This window comes from Lactuca virosa, chromosome 4 (assembly GCF_052849685.1).
Source record: "Lactuca virosa cultivar CGN04683 chromosome 4, Lactuca_virosa_CGN04683_v6, whole genome shotgun sequence".
Classification (NCBI taxonomy): Eukaryota; Viridiplantae; Streptophyta; class Magnoliopsida; order Asterales; family Asteraceae; genus Lactuca; species Lactuca virosa.
Window position 1 is genome coordinate 297976450 of NC_136429.1, and position 25907 is coordinate 298002356.

General features: G+C 36.8%; 1 protein-coding gene across 3 annotated transcripts; it reads left to right on the plus strand.

The window, feature by feature from the left end:
• Window positions 1–12494: 12494 nt before the first annotated feature.
• Window positions 12495–24297, plus strand: LOC145108418 (cysteine-rich receptor-like protein kinase 3). 3 transcript variants are annotated; one of them, XM_079045441.1, is made up of 8 exons: window positions 12495–12990; window positions 20809–21209; window positions 21295–21411; window positions 21525–21634; window positions 22301–22511; window positions 22801–23032; window positions 23119–23266; window positions 23739–24297. In XM_079045441.1, the coding sequence occupies exons 1-8, from the start codon at window positions 12641–12643 to the stop codon at window positions 23991–23993; spliced, it is 1824 nt and encodes a 607-aa protein (XP_078901567.1). In that variant the 5' UTR covers window positions 12495–12640; the 3' UTR covers window positions 23994–24297. The 3 variants fall into 3 exon arrangements, with proteins under 3 accessions (XP_078901567.1, XP_078901568.1, XP_078901569.1); XM_079045442.1 differs by having other exon boundaries at window positions 22858–23032; XM_079045443.1 differs by having other exon boundaries at window positions 12884–12990; window positions 20844–21209.
• The last annotated feature ends 1610 nt before the right edge of the window (window positions 24298–25907 follow it).

Consider the following 25907-nt stretch of genomic DNA (forward strand, 5'->3'; position numbering starts at 1 on the left):
GACTCCCATCAACATGAGCTAACTACTTCAAGAATACAATTACATACAACAAAACCTAAATAATCCTTCGACCAAAAGACCCAACCCTACAATGGTTAGACTTAGACGAGAGCTGTGCAATAGGGCCATATCAACCACTTTGAGATTATTTAACCTTTGTAGCATGTAACTTAACATATTCATGCAATAATTAACTTACACCAATATGAGTCCTATAAATCACAAAGCAAGCAACATTCGAGCATCTAGAACTAAAAGCATTGCATAATCAGACAGTCCTATCTCATAAGATCCTAAAGATCTCTAGTCACTAGAATGCATCACTACCATCTCACATAACAAGAATAAGGCATCTCTCCTAATCAAACATTCTACCATGCAACATTGAGCAGATCCTTAGCCCTAATCTAGCATGCAATTCTCATATACTCATATCAAACATCAATCATAAACACGTATGAGTATTTTGGGAAATACTTACTTGAGCTCGGCTGATTGCACACATCGCACCCCCTTTTATCTTAAAAAACTTTTTAGACAATTGTTTTCTTTTAGAAAATTTTACCAATTTTTCAGTTTGAGTTCATGCACACCCAAGAGTATACCCAAATCCCTCAAAGCAAGACTCTGATACAAACTTGTAACGACCCAAAATTCAACCTAAAATTTTCATTTAAAAATTTAAGTGATTATTCAATTCACAACTTAAGAAAATCTTAGATAAAACTATTTAACTCAAAACATTTATCAGAGTATCAACAAAAGTTATCATGTGCACAAATCTCCCATGGATGCTATACAATCGAGTCGTTCCCTTCCTTTAATATAAGAAAAACCTGAAAACATTTAAACCCCAAACCGTAAGCACAAAGCTTAGTGAGTGTCCCTAAAATATCACATACAACACAACACAAATAAACAACTATGGGTTATCAGCAACCCTAGAGGCTACTCGAAGTCTCAGTAGGCAAACAACACGTCCTGTGTGTTATCAACAACCTTGGAGACTACCCGAAGCCTCAGCACACACAACAACATATATCATAGTAACAACAAATAGACCCGGGTGGTCAGCATATATATATATATATATATATATATATATATATATATATATATATATATATATATATATATATATATATATATATATATATACTACCATAATGGCAAGTATAGTGAGAAGACTCACCTCATACAGAAGACTGATAAAACTCACACCCAAACTGACAGAACTAGACTCTGCCTATTAATTGCACTGTAACGCCCGCAGATTCGGGCTAGTCAATTTAGAGACAATGAGCGTAAAAAATGACTTGTTGATGGAAGATTATTTAGAAGGATTAATCTTAACAAAGTTATAGTATATTTCACAAGGGTTCCGTACATATAAATAATGCTGAAATCCGAGTTATAACGAAGAAGTTATGACCCGTCGAAGTTTTACGGCAAAACTGGCACGACACGGGGAATCGTAAAAAGTGAATTTACGATAAAATAATTTCTAGCCTTAGTAATCTAAATGGAAGTCGTAGTATATGTTAAACCCAGAGTGTGCATAAAAAGAACGTCCAAATCTGACTTCGTATGAGGAAGTTATGATTTGTCTAAGATTTAGCATATCAGTGCACAACCCGAAATTCGAATTTTAGATCGTTCGATTTTTAACCAAAACAGTCTAAACAAGAATTGAAGATCTCGTTAATAGGAGCTCAACGATAAAAAGACAGTCGAAAACGGAGCTCGTATGCGAAAGATATGGATGAAACTTAGTCCCTACTCTTCAAGCGCAGCGAATTCGATACATTTTGTAAATCTGAGATAGAGTGAGAATTAGCCGACGAGATCTAAATAAAAGTTGTATTCCTTGTAAATACCAACGCGTGGATATAAAGAACGTCGATAATAGAGCTCGTATGCGAAAGATATGGACGAAACTTAGTCCATACTCTTCGAGCGCGATAAATTCGATACAGTTTTGCAAATCGGAGATAGAATGAGAATTAGCCGACGAGGTCTAAATGAAAGTTGTAGTACTCGTAAATACCAACACGTGGATATAAAGAATGTAGAAAACAGATCTCGTACGCGGAAGATACGGACGAAACTTAGGGCCTACTCTACGATAAAACCCCTATAAATAAGAGATGAACTCTTCATATTTTCTTCACACCATAAGCCTTTCTTTCTATCTCTAACTTCTCTCTAGACTCCCAAAACCCCTCTAAATCCCTAGTAACCTCAAGTTGCTAGAGAAAAGACCCGGAGCGCCCGAAGGCTCCGAGAAAAAGAGTTTTTCGGCTCAGAAGCTCTGCTCCAGCGGAACCCGGTTTTTAGCAAAACCCGTTGTAAGTGAGATACGCCTACCCTACTTTAAATATAGATTATATTTAAATATAATATCGTTATTATGAACCTATAAATAAGATTTATCAATGATTCAAAGTCGTTATACCGATTGATCTACTTACGGGGATGATGTCTAGGCTGTGATTTAGTGAGGTGTTTAAAGTGGGATTTCAAAACAGTATACTTCGTATACCAAACGGACCCTACCTCTGATATGATCCTGCCTGGTTGTTCCTTACTTGATAGATCATGAAGTAGACTCTGATTTAATGACAAATCTAGACTAATAATTAGTCGCAATAAATATTAGACTAAAATCTAGTGGTAATAATACTAGGTTTCGTCGAAGGAAATCGTATTGTTAAGAAGCGAAGCGCTGCTCGAATATCGAGTCATCACTTTAACAAGTGAGTGCATAGTTGATTTCATCTTATACATAGATATGAAGTATTTTATATGAATTACGTGCTATGTGTGCATATAAACTGTATACTTGCTATCTTTGCTAGATGAACGATTTTATACATGTTTTAAATAATTTAAACTGTATATGTCTTTTATATCTATGAATATGTTGGGTAAAACATGGGTAGATGAATGATGAGAGATGAAAGATGATATGAGTGAACATTGGCAACTATAGACTTAGTGCCTAACAAATAACATCGGCAGCTATGGACTTAGTGCCTATCGAATAAACGTTGGTAGCTATAGACTTAGTACCTGTTAGATAAACGTTGGTAGCTATGGACTTAGTACCTATTAGATAAACACTGGTAGCTATGGATTTAGTACCCGACGAATGAACTTTAGCAGCTATGGAATTAGTGGTTTACGAACGAGCATTGGCAGCTATGGACTTAGTGCCTGTCATATAAACCCTCAAAGCAATGGACTTCGGAATGAACGAATGAAGGATAGATGACTCTTAGGGTAGACCTTAAGAGTAAGGAAGATAATGGGGATGGGTAATTGGGTTGATTGTTTGATGTTTAAACATAATAATTAAATTATTGTGGGTTGAAAACCCTATGTACTCACCAGGTTTCCCAACCTGACCCACTCAAGCTTATTTGTATCACAGGTGTCGATATGAAGTTACATTACACTGAGAGATTAAAGAGATGTAGATCACTAGTGTAAATGAATGTAAGTTCTGGTTATGCTTATGTTTCTGTATTGACAATGACATCCCAAATGTTTTAAAATGAATAAAAATACATTTCTTCGAAAATGCTTTGATAACGTATTTATAATGTTTTACTGGGAACAAATTCCGCATCATTTTTATCAAAAGAAGTACTCTAATTTTTATAAAGAGTAAACAAAATCGGTCTTTTCTGTCCGTGAAAAATGGGGATGTCACAGTTGGTATCAGTGCATTAGTTTAAGCGAACTAGGAATTTGTAGGATTTCTAGACTTAAACTTAGAATGGTAAGTGATGATTGTGAGATGAGTGTCTACTATATTTTAGACACAAGCACTAGTTTATTTTAGGAAGGATGCCTAAAATGCTTTTATGTGCTATATGTTATTATTTGTTTGGATCTATGGTCTGTTGCCGACCGGATCTGGAAACTTTATGTGTTCAGATTTCTAAACGTTTAAATACGGTATTAGAACTGGCTTGTAACTTTTCGGAGTGATGGGGAGGTTTACACGTCGATCGTAAATAAAATCTTTCCTATCTTAATTCTCGTCATTTCACACCAAATGCCTAATTTGGTGTATAAGATCGAAATGGCAAGAACCCGAAGCGGAGCCGGAAACGCGAACAGAAACATGAATCAACCCCCAGTGATTGAGGAAATACCTGTTGTGGTAGCCGCTCCTGAGCCAATCACTATGGCCGGAGTACAAGCGATGATCCAAATAATGTTGGATCGTCAAATGGAGGAGATCAGACGCTTACTTCAACAGAACCGAGAGGAAGCTACAATACCGATCGTACAACTTGAACTGGTCCCCGAGCAATCGGAGGAAGGGAACTACATCCGCCATGTGAGTCAAGCTGGGACTCAAGGAGAACGAAGAAATGGCCCGAAGAGGGGAAACGACAAGGATGTGAGAATGTATAAAACATTCTTGAGTGCAAAACCACCGAGTCTCTCAGGAAGCCCGAAGCCTGTAGAGATTATGGACTGGATCTTCGAAATGGAGATGGTGTTTGAGAGTTGCGACTGTAGCAACAAGCAGAAAACTGTCTTTGCGGTCAGACAACTAAAGACCGGAGTCTTGAGCTGGTGGAAGTTATTGGCAGATACGATGCCCAAAGGAGAAGCAAGCAAGATGTCTTGGGAAGATTTCCTAGTGCAACTAAAAATGCAGTACTGCTCTGAGCAGGATCTACTAGAGATCAACAACGAGTTTCAGAACCTAAAGAAAGGAAGAATGAGCCTTACCGAGTACGCTGCAAGTTTTACGGAGAAAATGAAGCTTGTTCGTTACTTAGTTCCAACTGAACTCTCAGAGGTCAACAAGTTTGCCCATGGATTACCAGCGAACTTTGGTCCAATGCTCAAGCAAGCAACCACTTTGAAAGCCGCCATCTGGGCAGCCAAGAATGTTGACACCCAAATAAGGGAAAAGGGTCTGGAAAAAGCTGAAGTTGGCGAGAAGAGGAAGCTTGAAGAATCCTGAAGACCTGATAAGAAAGGAAAGTTCCCGAAGTCTAACCCGGATAACCAAAGTTATGGAGCCAAGTGGTGTGAAACGTGTAAGAAGAAGCACTTCGGAAGATGCGATGGAGAAGTAACATGTTACAAATGTGGGAGGATCGGTCACTATTCCAAGGATTGTACACAAAATGATAAGGTATGCTACGGATGCGAAAGCAAGGGGCACATGTCTAGAGACTGCCCAAAGAAAAATGAAGCAGCAAGGCCAGAGGCACCGCCAAAGCCAAGGGCATTCCACATGATCCTCGATGAAGCAGATAACAACACGAGGATCAAGGATGAGGACTTCATATCCGGAGATCGAGTTATGCAGTAGCCATAGTATCGTATGGTTTAGCCTAATAGAGGCATAATCTAGGGTGAACTTGAACACCTATGTAATCGTTTCAAGGAATAATATAAAACCTTCGTTTTGTTATCTAGTGTGTTAAGTTGTTATGTGATTTTCTTTAATGGTGACTTGGAAAAACTGCGAGACAATACTTGGGACGAGTATGAGTAGGTATGAATGGTAGTAGAGGCCTATACTACCGGAAGCACAAGACTCACACTTGGATCAGGGAAAGTCACAAGGTTACCAAGAAGCTAGTAATTGATTCCATTTTGTTCAAGTAAGTCGTTACCATCGTTTCGGTAATGACTAAGAAGATGACCATTATTCCGACCCACGTGGTCATATCATATCAAGTCCGACTAAGATATGTATTCTACGTGGTTCAGAGATCCAAGTTAGATGTAGCATCTGACTTAAGCCGAAAGATTGAAATAAAAGATAATCAAAGCGATCAGTAGAGGTATCGTGATAGTTTCTTGTAGCTAGAAATGCTACCTTTTAAGATGTGATTAGAACATGAAGGAAGGTATAGTTTGTTCTGGAATTTGACTCTAAAAGACCTGATTCTAAGCGTTGCATCATACGATGAGAGGTCATTAGAACGTGACCCATCGGTCTATTGTGGTAATAAAAGAACTTATCCTAAGTTTGTAAGAAGAAGGAGTCTCCGATAATGATCGATATTGTGACATAAAGGTCATGATTAAGAGTCTAACATGAGACAGAGAGCGGGTGCAAGATCGAGCACCGCTTGCAGTAAAGAGGACCAAGAGTTAGATACTCATTCGAAGAAACATAGAAGTTACATTTCTTACCTACGATGAAGAGATAACGTATGGAGTCATTATACAATCCCTGTTTTATTGATGATTCCGGGACGTAATCAACCTAAGGGGGAGATAATTGTAACGCCTGCAGATTCGGGCTAATCAATTTAGAGACAATGAGCGTCAAAAATGACTTTTTGATGGAAGATTATTTAGAAGGATTAATCTTAACCAAGTTATAGTATATGTCACAAGGGTTCCGTACATATAAATAACGCCGAAATCCGAGTTATAACGAAGAAGTTATGACCCGTCGAAGTTTTACGGCAAAACTGGCACGACACAGGGAATCGTAAAAAGTGAATTTACGATAAAATACTTTCTAGCCTTAGTAATCTAAATGAAAGTCGTAGTATATGTTAAACCCAGAGTGTGCATAAAAAGAACGTCCAAATCTGACTTCGTATGAGGAAGTTATGATTTGTCTAAGATTTAGCATATCAGTGCACAGCCCGAAATTCGAATTTTAGATCGGTCGATTTTTAACCAAAACAGTCTAAACAAGAATTGAAGATCTCATTAGTAGGAACTCAACGATAAAAAGACAGTAAAAAACGGAGCTCGTATGCGAAAGATATGGATGAAACTTAGTCCCTACTCTTCAAGCATGGCGAATTCGATACATTTTGTAAATCTGAGATAGAGTGAGAATTAGCCGACGTGATCTAAATGAAAGTTGTATTCCTTGTAAATACCAACGCGTGTATATAAAGAACGTCGATAATAGAGCTCGTATGCGAAAGATATGGACAAAGCTTAGTCCATACTCTTCGAGCGCGATAAATTCGATACAGTTTTGCAAATCGGAAATAGATTGAGAATTAGCCGACGAGGTCTAAATGAATGTTGTAGTACTCGTAATCACCAACGCGTGGATATAAATAACGTAGAAAACAGAGCTCGTACGCGGAAGATACAGACGAAACTTAGGGCTTACTCTACGATAAAACCCCTATAAATAAGAGATGAACTCTTCATATTTTCTTCACACCATAGGCCTTTCTTTCTCTCTCTAACTTCTCTCTAGACTCCCAAAACCCCTCTAAATCCCTAGTAACCTCAAGTTGCTAGAGAAAAGACCCGGAGCGCCCGAAGGCTCCGAGAAAAAGAGCTTTCGGCTCAGAAACTCTGCTCCAGCGGAACCCGGTTTTTAGCAAAACCCGCTGTAAGTGAGATACGCCTACCCTACTTTAAATATAGATTATATTTAAATATAATATCATTATTATGAACCTATAAATAAGATTTATCAGTGATTCAAAGTCGTTATACTGATTGATCTACTTACGGGGATGATGTCTAGGCTGTGATTTAGTGAGGTGTTTAAAGTGGGATTGCAAAACAGTATACTTCATATACCAAACGGACCCTACCTCTGATATGATCCTACCTGGTTGTTCCTTACTTGATAGATCATGAAGTAGACTCTGAGTTAATGACGAATCTAGACTAATAATTAGTCGCAATAAATATTAGACTAAAATCTAGTGGTAATAATACTAGGTTTCATCGAAGGAAATCATATTGTTAAGAAGCGAAGTGCTGCTCGAATATCGAGTCATCACTTTAACAAGTGAGTGCATAGTTGCTTTCATCTTACACATAAATATGAAGTATTTTATATAAATTACGTGCTATGTGTGCATATAACCTGTATACTTGCTATCTATGCTGGATGAACGATTTTATACATGTTTTAAATAATTTAAACTATATATGTATTTTATATCTACGAATATGTTGGGTAAAACATGGGTAGATGAATGATGAGAGATGAAAGATGATATGAGTGAACATTGGCAGCTATAGACTTAGTGACTAACAAATAACATCGGCAGCTATGGACTTAGTGCCTATCGAATAAACGTTGGTAGCTATGGACTTAGTACCTGTTAGATAAACGTTGGTAGCTATAGACTTAGTACCTATTAGATAAACACTGATAGCTATGGATTTAGTACCCGACGAATGAACTTTAGCAGCTATGGAATTAGTGCTTTACGAACGAGCATTGGCAGCTATGGACTTAGTGCCTGTCATATAAACCCTGAAAGCAATGGACTTCGGAATGAACGAATGCAGGATAGATGACTCTTAGGGTAGACCTTAAGAGTAAGGAAGATAATGGGGATGGGTAATTGGGTTGATTGTTTGATGTTTAAACATAATAATTAAATTATTGTGGGTTGAAAACCCTATGTACTCACCAGGTTTCCCAACCTGACCCACTCAAGCTTATTTGTATCACAGGTGTCGATATGAAGTTACATTACACTAAGAGATTAAAGAGATGTAGATCACTAGTGTAAATGAATGTAAGTTCTGGTTATGCTTATATTTCTGTATTGACAATGACATCCCAAATGTTTTAAAATGAATAAAAATACATTTCTTCGGAAATGCTTTGATAACGTATTTATCATGTTTTACTGGGAACAAATTCCGCAACATTTTTATCAAAAGAAGTACTCTGATTTTTATAAAGCATAAACAAAATCGGTCTTTTCTGGCCGTGAAAAATGGGGATGTCACACGCACCAAATAACCCTAATTAGTAATTGAGGTTATTATCTAAAGTCAACTAGTCCCAAGCCAAGTCTAATCCATAATTTGAGCAAAATACCATTTTGCCCCTTCCAAGACCAAAACCCTCATAAATTGACCAAAAGGCACATTCGGTCAAAAAGTCAAAGTTCAACACATTTGACCTTACGCTCGGTGTACCTAGGCTCTACGCTAAGCGTAGAGCACAAAGCCTGAAAAACGAGCTCCCAGCTGGCTATACTGGGCATAGCCAGATTTACGCTCAGCGTACTCGGCCTAAACCCAAGTCTAAATTTTTAAGCTCTTAATCATCAAGACACTTCAGCCCAACCTCAGATCTAACCCTAAAAGGCATTCTAATCCATATAGTCTCCAACTTTATGCCTTTGCATGGCTAAATAGAGTTCAATCCCCAAACTCTAACTTCTAAAATCACCAAAAACTCCATAACTCATGCATGGATGAATGGAAAGGATCAAGCTTGCATTTTTATGACACCATGCACTCAAAAACGTCTAAAAGACAACTCAAATGGTCTGGAGTAATAAATAATCACAAGGACCAAGGTTTTGGAGCAAAAAGCTCATAAAACCCAAAAATAGCTAGATCTAACAAATAAATCATCAAGGTTCCAGCTTTAGACCTTCTGGAGTTGAAAAAACAATGTAGGCTATGGACCCACAAGCTGGAGCTTTAACAATCAACAAGCTTGGACTTCTCTTTCTTCTAAAATGTATCCAAAACACATAAAAAGGCTCAAGATTTTCTATAGGGGGATAGGGTTTCAATTTGGAGGCTCTAGATGGTGGAGGTTAATGAGGAAGGATTCCAAGGGGTTAGAGTCCTTAAATAGGGCTCAAAACCACGAAATTAGGGTTTTAACACTGCAGCGGTACGCTCAGCGTACCACTAGTTACGCCCAGCTTACCACTAGTTACGCCCAACATAACCCCTTAAAAACGTGTCTCCCCTCAGGCAGTATGCTTAGTGTACTCCTAGTGTACACTCAACGTACTGCCAGACTCCCTTTTCCAACTTAACTTCAAACAACCATAACTTCTTCGTTCTGACTCCGTTTTCAATGATCTTTAGATCCACAGAAAGTAATCGACAAGCTCTACAATTCTATCTTGATACTTATGACTAAAAACATCTCGAACAAAAATCCTTAATTTATGCAAGAAGCCCACAACATAACCTTTCCCATTTTATCCCTCAGCTTCCATCGAACAATCCAATGTTTAAATCACTTATCATCATCATACACCTCCAATAGAGTCTAAACTCCATTCCAATGAATCCCAAGGCCTTTACCTAGTCGCATTACGGTCCCCAAATCCTGAATTAAGAAACGTCCTCAAATAGGATGTTACAACAGTTAACCATAGCAAATCTACCTGTCTAACAGATCACTACAAAATATCAACATCCTAAGATACAAAGGATACATATTGCAGTACAAAGTATAATGAGAAAACTCACCTTACAGACGAGTAGACACTCGGTACAACTCACACGGAAGTAAAGACTGGTACTACGAACCACCTATACATTAATTAGAGTTAAATCCTCAATCGAAAGCCAAAATCCTTCAAGTTGACCAAAATGTTAACCTGGTCAAAAGTCAACGGTCAATGGTCAAAGTCAACAGTCAGCCACTGCATCGTGGCCAACCATAGACCACGTCATGGCAACTCCACAACAAACTAGTCATGGTGAAATCAGTCGCTACGTCGTGACAAACAGAGCACCACGCTGTCAGAACTGATCAAAACAACTTAATGGATTAAGCCCTTAACCTTTAATCTCAAGAGTCCACAAATTTAGATCTGATCCTTCTAAAGGTCTTGATGGATAAAGTTTCCAACTTTATCCATTAGGACATCTCAATGAGTCAAGATCTAAAACCTTAAGTCTAGAATGATACTACCAAAGGCATGGACTTAAAGCTAGCACATGCAACACTCATTTCCATCAACCCAATTAGTCCACAAACCAATAAACGCACTCAAGGTTATATATAGAGCTCACTCCAACTCCAAGAACATAGAGTTTTTGGGACAAAAAGCTAATAAAAGAGACAAACTCTAGATCTAAAAAAATGATGAGCAAGTTATGAGCTTTATACCTCGAAATGGTCAGAAATGTGATGAAGATGGTGGATCTATGTTGGAACCAAGCACTCAACCAACAAGAGGGACTCCTTCTTCCTTCAATCCTTCACAAAAAAAGTTTAAAACACCCAAACACACAAATAGAGGCTAGGGCTTGAGAGGGAGGGTTTCTCAGAGCGTGGAGACTGCCAAATGAGGCAATCCTAGAAGTTAGAGCCTTTAAATAAGGTTCAAAAACCGGGGTCTAGGGTTTTGAACCCTAGCCGCCACCACGTCGTGACCATGGCCTTACCACGACGTGGTCAATCAAAAATGTACGATTGCTTTATCGTCGTGACCACGCCATGGTGCGCTCCACTACCAAATTGTGGTCACCAAAAATTTCATAATTGAAAGTTTAAAAAGATATATTCTCAAAAGAAGCATACCTAAAAACGAATGTTACACTCAAGTTACCATTTAAATTACGGGCCGCTATACACCTATCTAACGAAGTCGAATACAATAAATACAACTAGTTAAAAACTAATAACAAAAGCAAAAAGATGAATGTCCTACCTAAGTAACAATCAAACTAGCAAACACTAAAGTAAACAGGCAAAATGGGTAAATACATATAGGTACTATTATTTAAAAAAAAAATTAAAAGAAGACGACAAGAAATAATTAGATTTGTAAATTGATATTTTTTTTTTGGAAGACGGCAAATATATCAAAAACAAGCCTACATCAAGATGATGCGGACACGAAAGTACAACATAAGAAAAAATGAGAGACAAAGAAATTACAAACATAGAAACAGACATAGGTTCCAAATTCTCCAATCAATGTTTTTATATGCCCCCTGTGTTTGCACCAAATGAACGATAACGATTTTACCCTTTCCACTGTGTTCACCGGAACAACGGGAATATTATTGAAGACCCTATTGTTCCTATCGATCCATATGCAGCACAAAGCTCCACATAGAATTACGTTCGGCATGCTTCTCATTTATTTGCACTTTCCCTTACTGAATTGAAGTTATCACACCTGATTTAACACTAATTAAGGATTTCACATTACAGTCCTCGCCGATTGGCATGTGATCGATTGGCATGTGATCAACATATTATCACTAGTCTCCTCCTCTTGCTTACATGTACCACACACAATAGAAGGGATTGAAATCCCCCTGGATTGAAGTTCAACTTCTTCCCTTCCTCGCTCTCCACAGTAAATTGATACTATTTAAAAGAATAATTAATAATAACTCATTAATTAAATTTGACACCCTTAAATCAAATTGACACCTTTATCAAAAGTCAACTTATGATTAATTATTTATAAATAGTTTTTCGGAAAATAATGCATTTTCAGCTAATAAAAATATTTAAAAAACCTAATAGGTTCTTTTTAGCCAACCCTCATATCATATATGTCTGGGGTCAACGAGTTACACCCACATATGCGAGGCATATAAAAGAGTGCTAATACACCTTTAAATAATGAGAGAGTAGTCAAACAATAAGTATAGGCAACAATGAGTATTAACTTATAGGAATAATCAACTATGTTATAATAGACATTTATTTTCAATAATATATATTCAACAGGAAATAGTCAACGGATGATAAGCATTTATAAACAAAACTTATATGAAATAATCAATCGGATGAAGAGCAACAGGTAAAAAACTAATTAAGCAGTTCAAAGAAACAAGAAACCCCAACCCCACCACGGCAGAAGACCCCTGCGAACACCAAAGCATCTGTCCTCGAGGTTCTCGGTCCTCAGTTGTCTGACGGTGGGCGATGGTTGTGTTGGTGGTGTTTCTTGTGTTTTTGTTGACTGGGCGAGGAATTTCACAGTCAACGGATCATGATAGCAATACTAACAATTCCCATCCTACCGTTTTGGCGATTAACCACACTCCAATAAATCTGCCAAATTTTGGCAAGAATCGCAAAAACTCTACCCTTGCTGAACTCAGGATTGAAGTACTTAATACTAGTTTTGATGACACGGTGTATGCAGAATCTCAGTGCCGGAACTACCTCTCTACCGATCAGTGTGTGGTTTGTTCAGAGGCCGGCCCTTCTGAAGCTGGCATGTGCACAGCCGGCCTTGGTGCTTATGTTGTCTTCGATAACTGCTTTGCCAGGTAACGTTTTCATCTATTTACAGTTTCATGGTTAACTATTATCTCTAGTAGAAAACTCTCATATAGGAATCTGATTATCTGAGTACATTATTCGAACAAATCCTCAACTATTAGTATTAGATTAGGATTCTGTGGTTTTTTTTTTATAAATACCCTAAAACCTTTTCTAATAACCCTCTTCTCTCCTCTCTTCATAATCGATCATCTGCACTCTGTCTTTCTGTCAACAGCATCTGAAGCCGATCAAATTCAGATACCCACACTAGACAACCAAGTGAAATTCTCCCTCCTATTCTCTGTTCACATTGATCTCATCTGTCCTCTATTTTCTGTTTATCACACATCTACCTTGATCCCACATTCTTGATCAAGAACCTTTCGTGCTTATCAAGACTCACCTTTAATCAATCTTGATCCCCTTTCCCTCCTCTCTTACCACCACCCACGTGGTTCCTTTCTTCTTACTTTCTTACCGTCTTCACCATTCTATCCCATATCATGAGGTCCATGAGTGTAACTATATGTACATGTGGAGCCCTAAGATTGTCTCTCCAAAAGTGTCCCTGTGGAGAAAAAGGAGACTCCAACATATATAGTCACTGATAAGACCGGGTCACACCGATGTGGGATACACTAACAATGACCGACCTTTTTCCAACCACCTTAGAGATGGAAAAAGGACAATAACCCTCTTGGTCCGTGCTTTTTCAGAAACATTGCCGTATGAAGTTCTTGATCACATTCTCCCACTAGAATATCCTGAACAATCTGCCAAAACCAATTTGTGGACTTGCTTGGAATCTATAGTGCTCCAATGGATGTGTGGAACCATCTCAGACAATAGTACTACTCACCTTCAAAACAATTTTCGCGATAACAAACAGTCAAATCAATGTAGTCATGTTCATCTAGATAGTTTCCATGATACTTCTTCTTATTGTCAAGAGTGAAAATGCTTTCAGATCAACTTGCTAATGTTCATGCTCCTGTCTCCGACCAAAGGTTGGTTTCTTCATTTTGTCGCTGGTTTGTTGGTACTTCTCCCACTTAATTATCGATAAACACTTCTGCTAAGTCGTCAATATGCTTTGCATCACAAGCAAGAACAATAGATATTCCTCCGAAATAATCCTCCCATGAAACCAAGAAAAATTTAAAGATAACATACGAATCGAAATTGGACATGCTACACAACAAATGTGGATAGATAACCTAAAGTTTGTAATCTTTCCAATCTAGATTTGATGAATCATCCATAGATGGTTAAACACGATGATGACCCACAATATATGGAGCGACTGAAACAACGGCCTAAAACCAAAAATGAATTCAATCCACACCAAAATCCTATTTTTTGTAGATTACGTCAACTTTACCCGAATTGAGCAAGCGAGATAACTCCAAAAGAATATTCTACGTGTGGAAAAGTTGCCTCCAAAATTAGCAAGTGGCAAATAGTTCAGGGGTTATTTCCGTAACTTATCATTTACTATTCATAGTTTGACTATGAATAGTAATATAAGTGTGAATTTGGAAATGAGAATGGACGGTGGTTAATATTATAATATATATATGTTAATTTTGGAATGAAGAATGGATGGTAGGCGCCTACAAACCTTTTCCGCCTACAATTTTGGACATCTTCTTTCTTTCCTTTCATATTTTATGTTTTGGCTATAAATAACCTAAGTCATAGAACTTATAACCTCAACCCAAGAACCCACGAACCAAAATCAAATATATATATATATATATATATATATATATATATATATATATATATATATATATATATATATATATGTATATGTATATATATATATATATATATATATATATATATATATTGATACACCACCGTATATTTTAGCTCTCCCACTCTATTTGTAATCTCTTTCATAATCCCTGTAAACACTGCAAATTATAGTGAATTGTTTCTCGGCTTCCTCCGCCCGTGGTTTTTTCCCGATTTGGGTTTCCACGTAAATTCCTGTGTCTCTATTCTATTTATTTTATTCGTATTACGTTGTGATTATTACGCTTTGATAATTTTTGATCCCATTCCGCATTGAGCTAATATTATTTAAGTCAATTTGGATCCGTCGTATTTTACAACAATTGGTATCAGAGCATCCGGGTTGTGATATTAGCTCGTTGGGATCATTTTATCAAGTAATTAATCATGTCTTCGGTAAAATACGATATTCCACTACTGGATCGTAACACCCGATTTCCGTTGTGGCAAGTAAAGATGAGAGACATTCTCATTCAGATGGATTTACACAAGGCGCTATTGGGCTTCAATAAGATGCCCGATACATGGAACGAAGAAGAAAAGGAGATGAAAGATCTGAAGGCTTTATCCCAGATTCGTTTGCACTTGTCAAACGATGTTTTGCAAGATGTTCTAAAAGAAACGTCAGCGGCTTCTTTATGGCTAAAGTTGGAACAACTGTTGATGACCAAGAGCTTACCAAACAAGTTGCATTTGAAGCAACGGTTATCAATCTCAAGATGATTGAAGGAGGCTCTTTAACTGAACATATATCCACATTTAAAGAGTTAGTAAATAACTTAGAGAATATGGATGTTCAGTATGAAGATGAAGACTTGGCTCTATTCTTACTATCGTCGTTGCCAAAATCCTATAGCCATTTTTGTGATACTATTATCTATAGCCGTGACACTCTAGTTTTAGATGAAGTCTATACAACTTTGGATTCAAAAGAGAAGATGAAGCATATTAATGGTGGTGGTTCAAGTGATGCTAAAGCCGAAGGTTTGAATGCCAGAGGAAGAACAACAGAGAGAAGTAGAACTTCTCAATCTTCCAACAGAACCAGATCCAAGTCAAAAGGCAAATGAAAGTTTTGCAACTATTGTCACAAGAAGGGACATGTGCTTGAAGAATGCTTCAAGTTGAAGAACAAAGAAAAAGAGAAGACGGCAGCAAATGGTAAACAAGCTAGCACTTCGGGTGAAGCCGATCTAGCTGAGGTCGAAGGTATTGGAGAACTTTTGACAGTTTATTCAGATAAACTGGATTCCACTGGTGATTGGATACTCGACTCTGGTTGTACTTTTCATATGTGTCACAACAAAAGTTGGTTTTACACATTTGAAAAGGTTAACCAGGGCTATGTGTTGATGGGTAACAATACTACATGTCCAGTTCTTGGACATGGTTCAGTCAGGATCCGTATGTTTGACGGAGTTATTCGAACCATGGGGGATGTTAGATATGTTCCTGACCTCAGAAGAAACTTGTTATCTCTCAGTTCCTTTGACAAAAAGGGATACGAGTTTGCTGGTAAAGGTGGAGTTCTCAGGGTATTCAAAGACGGTTCCGACAAACTGAGAGCCGAACGAAAAACCTCAGATCTTTACTTTCTTGACGGGCAAACAATTTCGAGTGATGCTGCTGTTGTGTCAAAGTCTTTTTCTGATCCAGATCAGTCCCGTCTTTGGCACCTTCGACTCGGCCATATGAGTTTTCAAGGCATGTCAGAATTGAGTCGAAGAGGTTTACTTGGTCAACAAAAGATTGTTGATTTGGATTTCTGTGAAGACTGTGTATATGGCAAGGCAAAACGAGTGAGGTTTGCAAGTGGTATCCATACAACGAAAGGACCACTTGATTATGTTCACTCGGATTTGTGGAGACCGGCTCGAGTTGCTTCAAAAGGTGGAGCTATTTATATGCTCACTATTATTGATGATTTCTCCAGGAAGGTGTGGTCTTTCTTCTTAAAAAATAAAGGAGACGTTTTCTCTACCTTCAGAAATTGGAAAGTTCAGGTTGAAAAGCAATCAGGTCTGGTGGTAAAGTATCTTCGTACGGATAATGGACTTGAGCTTTGCTCAGAAGAGTTTAATGTCTATTGTCAAAAGGAAAGCATTACTCGACATCGCACAGTAGTCCATTCACCTCAACAAAATGGTGTAGCTGAAAGAATGAATCGCACCATTATGGAGAAGGTCCGGTGTATGCTTTCTAATTCCAAATTGCCAAAGTCTTTTTGGGCGGAGGCTGCTTCGACTGCTTGCTATGTTATCAACCGATCACCGTCACGAGCAATCGAGAAGAAAACTCCGTTTGAATTATGGTCCGGTAAACCTGCAAATTATTCAGATTTAAAACCATTCGGATGTCCAGCGTATGCACGAGTTGACAATGGGAAGCTAGAACCAAGAGCAATCAAATGCGTTTTTCTTGGGTACAATCAAGGTGTAAAGGGTTACAAGTTATGGAGCTTTGATTTGAAGAAAATTATCATCTCAAGAGATGTTACTTTTGATGAGTCTGCTATATTTCAACCAGTTGCTGACTCTTCTAAAAGAACAGATGCATCAGATGTATCATCCGAAGCAAATAAAGAGAATGCTCAAATGGAGGTGGAGCTTCCTACTTCACCTACCACTAATCAGAGTACAAATCAGCATCAAGATTCTTCTTCGTCGGATGAGCATGTTGTTGGTGAAGATTCAACACCTTCACAACCACAAGCTACTACTCCAAGCATTGCAAGAGATAGACCGAGAAGACAGATTATTCCTCCGAAGACGTATGCTGAATCTGATTTGGTTGCCTATGCTTTTATTGTTGCTGATAATATTGAGTCTGCAACGGAGCCTGCAAATTATGACGAGACTATCAAATCTGAAGACTCAAATGATTGGATGCTCGCTATGCAAAATGAGATAGAATCTTTGCAGCGAAACAGTACTTGGAATTTAGTTCCTATTCCGAAAGGGAAGAGACCAGTTAAATGCAAGTGGGTCTACAAGCTCAAGGAACCTGTCAACCCAAATGATAAACCAAGATACAAAGCTCGGTTAGTAGCTAAAGGCTACAGTCAGATTCCTGGTATTGATTACACTGACATTTATTCCCCAGTTGTCAAACATACTTCCATTCGTGTATTGTTGGGGTTGGTTGCTTCTAATGATTTTGAGTTAGAACAACTTGATGTCACTACAGCTTTCCTAAATGGTGAGCTTGAGGAAGAGATTTTTATGCAACAACCTGAAGGTTTTGCAGTTCCTGGAAAGGAGAACTACGTATGCAAATTGAACAAATCTCTTTATGGCCTCAAGCAGTCTCTTAGACAATGGTACAAGAGGTTCGATTCTTTCATGACCAGTCACAAATTCAGCAGGTGCACCTATGATAGCTGCGTTTATTTCAAGAAAGGTGACAATGGTTCAAAGATTTACTTACTCTTGTACGTGGATGACATGTTGATTGCAGCAAAAGATATGAAGGAGATTCAGAAGTTAAAAGACCAGTTGAAAGCTGAATTTGAAATGAAGGACTTAGGAGCTACCAAAAAGATTTTAGGTATGGAAATTATTCGTGACAGGAAGTCTAGGATCTTGCATCTTTCTCAGAAAAGTTATATTGAGAAAGTCCTAAGACGCTTCAGTATGCACGAAGCAAAGTCTGTCAACACACCTTTTGCAGCTCATTTCAAGCTATCATCCGCTTTGAGTCCTACTAATGAGACTGATATGGCTTACATGGCACGTGTTCCATACTCTAGTGCTGTTAGTTGGAAAGCCCAGTTACAGTCTACAGTTGCCCTGTCTTCTACCGAGGCAGAGTACATGGCGATTACAGAATCAGTTAAGGAAGATATCTGGTTGAAGGGGTTATTTGGAGAACTCGATGATAGAATAAAGGTGACCACAGTTTTCTGTGACAACCAGAGTGCTATTTTCTTGAGTAAAGATCAAATGTTTCATGACCGAACAAAGCATATTGATATTCGTTATCATTTTGTGCGGGATATCATTGAAAAATGTGATTGTGTTGTGGACAAGATTCATACAGATTATAATCCCGCTGATATGTTCACTAAAAGTCTTCCTATAGCCAAGTTCAAATTATGTTTGGACATGGTGGGTGTTTCTGATCGCAGTTGAGCCTAAAGGCTCGTAGGTGGAGGAAGTATTATTTTTTCAGAAACAATTTTTTCTCTATATAAAATTTGCAGGTTCTTATGGAAGTTTTAGAGTTTGATGAGCTATAGGTTTTGACTAATCGTAAAGCATGACTTGCTTAATTTTGATGTCAAGGTGGAGATTGTGGAAAAGTTGCCTCCAAAATTAGCAAGTGGCAAATAGTTCAGAGGTTATTTCCGTAACTTATCATTTACTATTCATAGTTTGACTATGAATAGTAATATAAGTGTGAATTTGGAAATGAGAATGGACGGTGGTTAATATTATAATATATATATGTTAATTTTGGAATGAAGAATGGATGGTAGGCGCCTACAAACCTTTTCCGCCTACAATTTTGGACATCTTCTTTCTTTCCTTTCATATTTTATGTTTTGGCTATAAATAGCCTAAGTCATAGAACTTATAACCTCAACCCAAGAACCCACGAACCAAAATCAAATATATATATATATATATATATATATATATATATATATATATATATATATATATATATATATATATTGATACACCACCGTATATTTTAGCTCTCCCACTCTATTTGTAATCTCTTTCATAATCCCTGTAAACACTGCAAATTATAGTGAATTGTTTCTCGGCTTCCTCCGCCCGTGGTTTTTTCCCGATTTGGGTTTCCACGTAAATTCCTGTGTCTCTATTCTATTTATTTTATTCGTATTACGTTGTGATTATTATGCTTTGATAATTTTTGATCCCATTCCGCATTGAGCTAATATTATTTAAGTCAATTTGGATCCGTCGTATTTTACAACACTACGTAATTACATGAACAAAAATGTTTGTAATAAGTTGGATTATTAATATAAACAAACAAAGGAGAACTTTGACTGAAACACTTGGCATGCAAGATCAAACTGCTATCCGAAATGGATGAAGAGTGTACACATAACCTCTAATCCACCAAATTTCTTACTATGATACCACATGTTTAGTATCCAATCGAAACCGGAATAATATTCCACTTGTTGGGATTGACGAACGTTCCCCTTCCTAATAACACATTTGAATAAAATCAACTACCGAAACAAAACAAAACTGATCAAAACAAATCAGGGAAAATGACTTACGAGCCCAACGAAGTTTCCAAACCGTTCAAAAAATCTCAATCATGTTTTGTTTGTTCAAGAAAACCCAACGAACTTAACCTTTTGTCTAAAAAAGTCCAACTAAGTTACACTTTTGTTCAATTCTATGGAAGTCCAAGAAGAAAAACAGAAGACATGACTTATTACCATATCGGGAAAATGACTTGTTAGACCAACGAAGTTTTCAAACCGTTCAAAAAACGGCAATCATGTTTTGTCTGTTCAAAAAAACCCAACGAACTTAATATTTTGAACAGACAAAACATGATTGGGGTTTTTTTATGGTTTGGAAACTTCATTGGGCTTTTTTAGACAAAAGGTTAAGTTCGTTGGGTTTTATTGAACAGACAAAACATTATTGAGGTTTTTTGAACGGTTTGGAAACTTCGTTGGGATTGTAAGTCATTTTCCCAACAAATCACTAAGCAAAAATACGCTCAAAATAATATTCACTGATCATAATGTTAATGAATTATCTACACTATAAACAAACCACATAAACATAAAGATCTGACACTGTTGATGATATCACTTGATTATGAATTTTTTGAGCATCTGCGTATGTGTACAATAAAACAAAAGTGACTAAAAGTGTACAAAAAAAGGAAGTTTAGTGGTCATATATGTACAAAAAAAACATAAGTGACTAAATGTATACACGAGATAAAGTTTGTTTCCCTTAAAAGACATTAACCCCTTAGGAAAAAGAATAACTCCAAAATCTTGTACGTCCTTTGTTGTTAAGGTACGAAGACTTTGCTGACTTCTATAATAAACCAGATGTCACTCAAGATGGGACTGGCACTCCATTTTCAACATGTGGCACTCAGTTAGCATCCACAACAACTTTCAAACCAGTTGTAGATAGTTTGTTATCCGATCTTCGAAATGCTACTCCAAAAGCCTTTAATTTCTATGTAGCATTGACAAAGGAAATCACAAGTGAAGATGCAACTGTGTATGGGATTGGACAGTGTGTTGGAAACATGACTGTTTGTCAAACATGTATGAATACAGCGTACAACAAATCAAATAATTGCCTTCCAAGTAAAGAAGGAAGGTTTTTCAACATGGGGTGTTTTGCCAGATATTCTAAGACTCCATTATTTAACCAGACAACAACAGACGTGACAAGTGTCTTAAAGGGTGAGGCCACTTCTTTCAATATCCTGAAACAAAATGGGATATCGATACTGAGTTGAGTTCATAACTTTATTTGATTATATGACAGGGAATTCAAGTAAGGCAACTATACTTGGTGGAACTGTTGCTGGTGTAGTTCTTTTTATCCTTATCCTTGTTTTCTGGTTATTGTATCGACTACGGAAGGCTAAAAATACCGAACAAGGTGAATATTTTTCATTTACAGATATTTTCTCTATACAATATGATAATTAATTTCATAGTAATGATGAAAAATCTATCTATATACTTGTGGACAATGTTATGCGTGGGATGCAGTGGATTTGAAGGGGGCAGTAAAGTACAGTTATCGCGATCTGCAATTGGCAACCAATAATTTTTGTGAAGAAAATATTCTAGGTAGAGGAGGTTTTGGTGAAGTGTTCAAGGTAAATAAGATAGAACTTTCCATCTTAGATTGCTAAAATTATTAATCTGTTATACTTAACTACGGAAAGTTAATGAGAAAAAATTATACAATGTGTTTCGGCAATGTTTGGTGGAGTAACTGAAAAGCTGACTACTAGTTGATAGCTGAAAAGCTAGCTGGTAGCTGCTAGCCGATAAAAAATGACGTTTGGACGTTTGGTAAAAAACTAGCTGAAATGTAAAATGACATAAAAGGGCATATAGAAGATTGAATAATTTTCCATTAAGATAATTTTTTTACTATATTTTTTCATTACCGTAAATTAAAATAATAATATTATGTTATCTATTTTTACTTGGGAAAGGGATCAAAACCAAACTGAAACTGTGCCATAAGGTTGAAAACCACAATGATACCCTGCCATAGGGATCAAAACCACAAGTGAAATGAGTAATTTTCCCTTTAGTCATTTTACTTTCCATAAGTATATTTTACAACAATGATCAGGTAGGGACCCGATACAAAGAAAATGACAAACCACACAGACTATTCTTGCAGTTTAGTCAATTTAGTTTAAATGTTATAAATCGACATTTTTCATCGTTTTACAACATATGGGGAATATAATATAAATTCCCTTATTATTTACTAATTGAAACTACTCCTTGAATTGTTTAATTAATAGGCAAACCTTGATGTTAAGACTGTTGTGGCTGTGAAGAAACTTCAAGTACATCATGCTAGATCAAAAGATGAATTTGAGAATGAAGTTAAGCTTATAACTCACATTCATCATCGAAATCTTTTACGTCTACTTGGATGGTCCAGTGAAGGATCTGATCTACTTCTAGTCTTGGAATATATGCCAAACGGAAGCCTTGATCAATTCTTATGGGGTAAGCTGGTTTCACAATTATTCATTTGAAATCTTTATTTTAAAACATTTGGCATGCTAATTAATATCGGATTAATGTCGTAAATGGGTAACAAAGCTTTTCTTTTCATAAAACTCTATTGTTAAAAACAGAACTATCATAAGGTAAGCAATTGGAACTTTGTGTTCACAAAAAAAACCATTATTTGAATGGTATTTTGTGAAAAAAAAAACAATGTTATTTTCTAGAAAAACAAATAGTTTGTTACCCATTTATAACATTAACCCATTAATATATGTTCATAATGGAGGTGCAAAAAGGGGGACTTTGAACTGGAACCAACGATCTGAGATAATTTTTGGGATAGCTAGGGGTCTTGCTCATCTGCACAATGAATTCCATGTCAAAATCATTCACAGAGATATTAAATCAAGCAATATTCTCCTTACTGATGATTTTAAGCCCAAGATAGCAGATTTTGGGTTGGCAAGGTTTCAACCTGAAGACCAAAGTCATGTTAATACCAAGTTTGCTGGGACATTGTAAGCTTGATTTGTGATAAAAATTAAACATTATTCAAATCCTCTGTTTGAGTCTAATCAAATTTTTTCATTTTTCATGATGTAAGGGGATATACAGCACCAGAATATGCACTTCAAGGTCATTTATCGGATAAAGTTGACACTTACAGTTTTGGAGTTGTAATTCTTGAAATCATTAGTGGCAGAAGGAGTACTGACGTGAATAGATCATCCTCCGACTACCTTCTGGAACATGTGAGATGCCAAAATTAATCACATTTCCCGTTTTTATTTGTTGCTTTTTAAGTAACCGACAAGATCAAATTAATAATAATCAATAAGAAGTTACATAGGAGGTGCACATGACAAGAGAAAAAAAAAAAGATAAAATATGATACGAAAGAAACATGCATTCCTCCCCGAAACATAACATGTAGAAAGAAAAGGAAAGAAAACCAGATAATCTATGTAACACTCGATAGACCTGAATTACAACTCCAGTAGCAATTTACACTCTCTCTTTTCCTTTTTGAAAGCCAACTATGATTGAATAAATTGGTTCTGACCCTCGAGACTTCCATTCCACATTAGTTTCTTCTTCATTGGATAAAAGTACCTCAATTTTGGAGTTTTCTTGAACCAAGTTCATAGGGGCTTGTTTTATTCATTTTATTTACAATACTTAATTGTGAACTCTTCATTTGTTTTGCTACTATTGGGTGAACAGGCATGGAAGTTGTATGAGAAGAAAATACATAAGAAGTGCATTGATGAGACGTTGGACTTGAAACAATATGAACAAGAACATGTGATGAATATCATTGAGATTGCTTTGTTGTGCACTCAATCACCAGTTTCGAAGAGACCAACCATGTGTGAAGTGGTTTTGATGCTTCAAGATGGTCAATCAGTGGGGAAAAGACAGCTAAGCAGACCTTCTTTTGGGTACAATCATGATACAAGGATTCATATAGAATCTTGAAAGAAATAACCTCGATGCAAAAACCCAAAGGAAATTAGATCGTGCAAAGATCTTGTAATTTAGGGATTTCGGTCCATGTTGGTGAGTATCATGTTGTTTAAAAGAAAAATGAACTTAGACCAAGCAGCCTATTGTTATGTTTTGGCGTATAAAACATAAACATCCTGTTTAAATCACCCATTTTCCTTTGCTCTATGTAGAGGAAGTCCTGGGTTAGCATCTTTAACCCACAACTTTTGTTTCAATTGAGCAAATTTAATGCTGATTATAATAGAAAAATAAATGAATATTCTTTTTTACACAAGGTCTATCCTTTTTAGTTTTTACATAGAATAAACGGTATTAATAAAACTAAATGATGATTTTACCTTTAGGTTGTGTTTGGTGCAAAGAAATAAGATGGGAGAAATAGAATTGATTTCATTTTCTTGTTTGTTTAGTACTAAGAATGTGGAAGATGAGAAAAAATGATTTTCATTTCCACCCTTTTGATCCTGTATAAATTATGGAGAAATTGTGAGAAAATAACCGGAGAAATGGAAACAAGAATTGAGTAAAAAAGCGGAGAAATGGGAAAAAAAAACCAACGCCGCTGTTACATTATCAAATTATGCATAAGGCCATCCGGAATACGCATCACTAACCATTAATTTGGTGGGTGTCACCTCATCACCACATAGAACCACTAACACTTGTCAATGTTTGAGATATGGAAAAGGTTTACAAGAGGTTGCCTTTGTTTTTTTAATATTGATTTATGGCCTCCTTAAACACATTGAAATTGCTTGACCCGCTTTTGTGTAGGTTGTTAAGATTGTTGCAAATTCCGCCGAATTCACCACATATTAGCCACAAATCGCGCCACTTCGAACTAATTTGGTCGAGACTTTCACTTCCCATTAAACCGTAGAACACGTTTCACACTTTTTCCTAAAAACAATTACAGGTTTGGCTATCTCCTTCTACGGGATCTTGGGAAGCCGAAACCCATGCTTGTGCTAACTTATCTTCTTCCTCTTTTGTCAGATTCACCCTTTCACTTTGATTAGTTTGAGTTGTTTTAACGGGTTTTTTTTTCCTTTCTTTTTTTGGTTGGGATGGTGGTAAAGGTGTGTTTCGACAACAAAATCCGGTGAATTGGGTGGTAAAAAATGTGGCTGTGAAGGTTGGGGTTGTAGAGGTTGTTGTTGGAAAGGTTGTTGGTCTACGAAAGTAGTTTGGAATTGTTGTGAAAAGGGTTGTTGACAGGGTGGGAAAGCTTGTTATGGTTGCTGAAAAAGTTAAGTTTGTTGGATAGAGGAACCACTTTGGAGCAAATTCATAAAACCATCTCGAGGTGATTCCATGTTCGGGTATTGAAGATGAGTTGCATCTAACGCAAAAGCATTATCAAGCTTGCGGTTTCGATAATTTGTTGGAGTATTTTGATTGGGATCCATAGTTTTTGAATTTTGAAACAATACAATTTGTGTATATAAATAGAGGAAGAGAAGAATAGTGTGAAAAATAAGATTGAATGTAGTGGTATTTGTTGGTAAAAGTTTATTAAAAAAAATTAAAATATCTGAAACTAGCCGTTGAACGGTTACTCTTCCGAGTCAAACACCCAAAGCATTTCATTGGCAGTGGTATATCGCCGTTGCTACCACAATACACCACGAACACACTCCGGTTGTTGTTCATGGTTATGGTTCATGGTTATGGTTCGTTGCTACCTAGACCATGATGAGCTTCGTGCTTGTTACTCCGGTTGGTCTAATAGGAGATAATAGGACTTCAAAAGCTAAAAAGAAACCTAATGGGACATAGCTCAAATTTTTTGACAGTAGCTGAACTCAAATTTTTGACTACATTTTCAAAAGTAGGAATATTTTTTATATTATTTTGCTGGTTTGTTTCATATTTTGACAACAA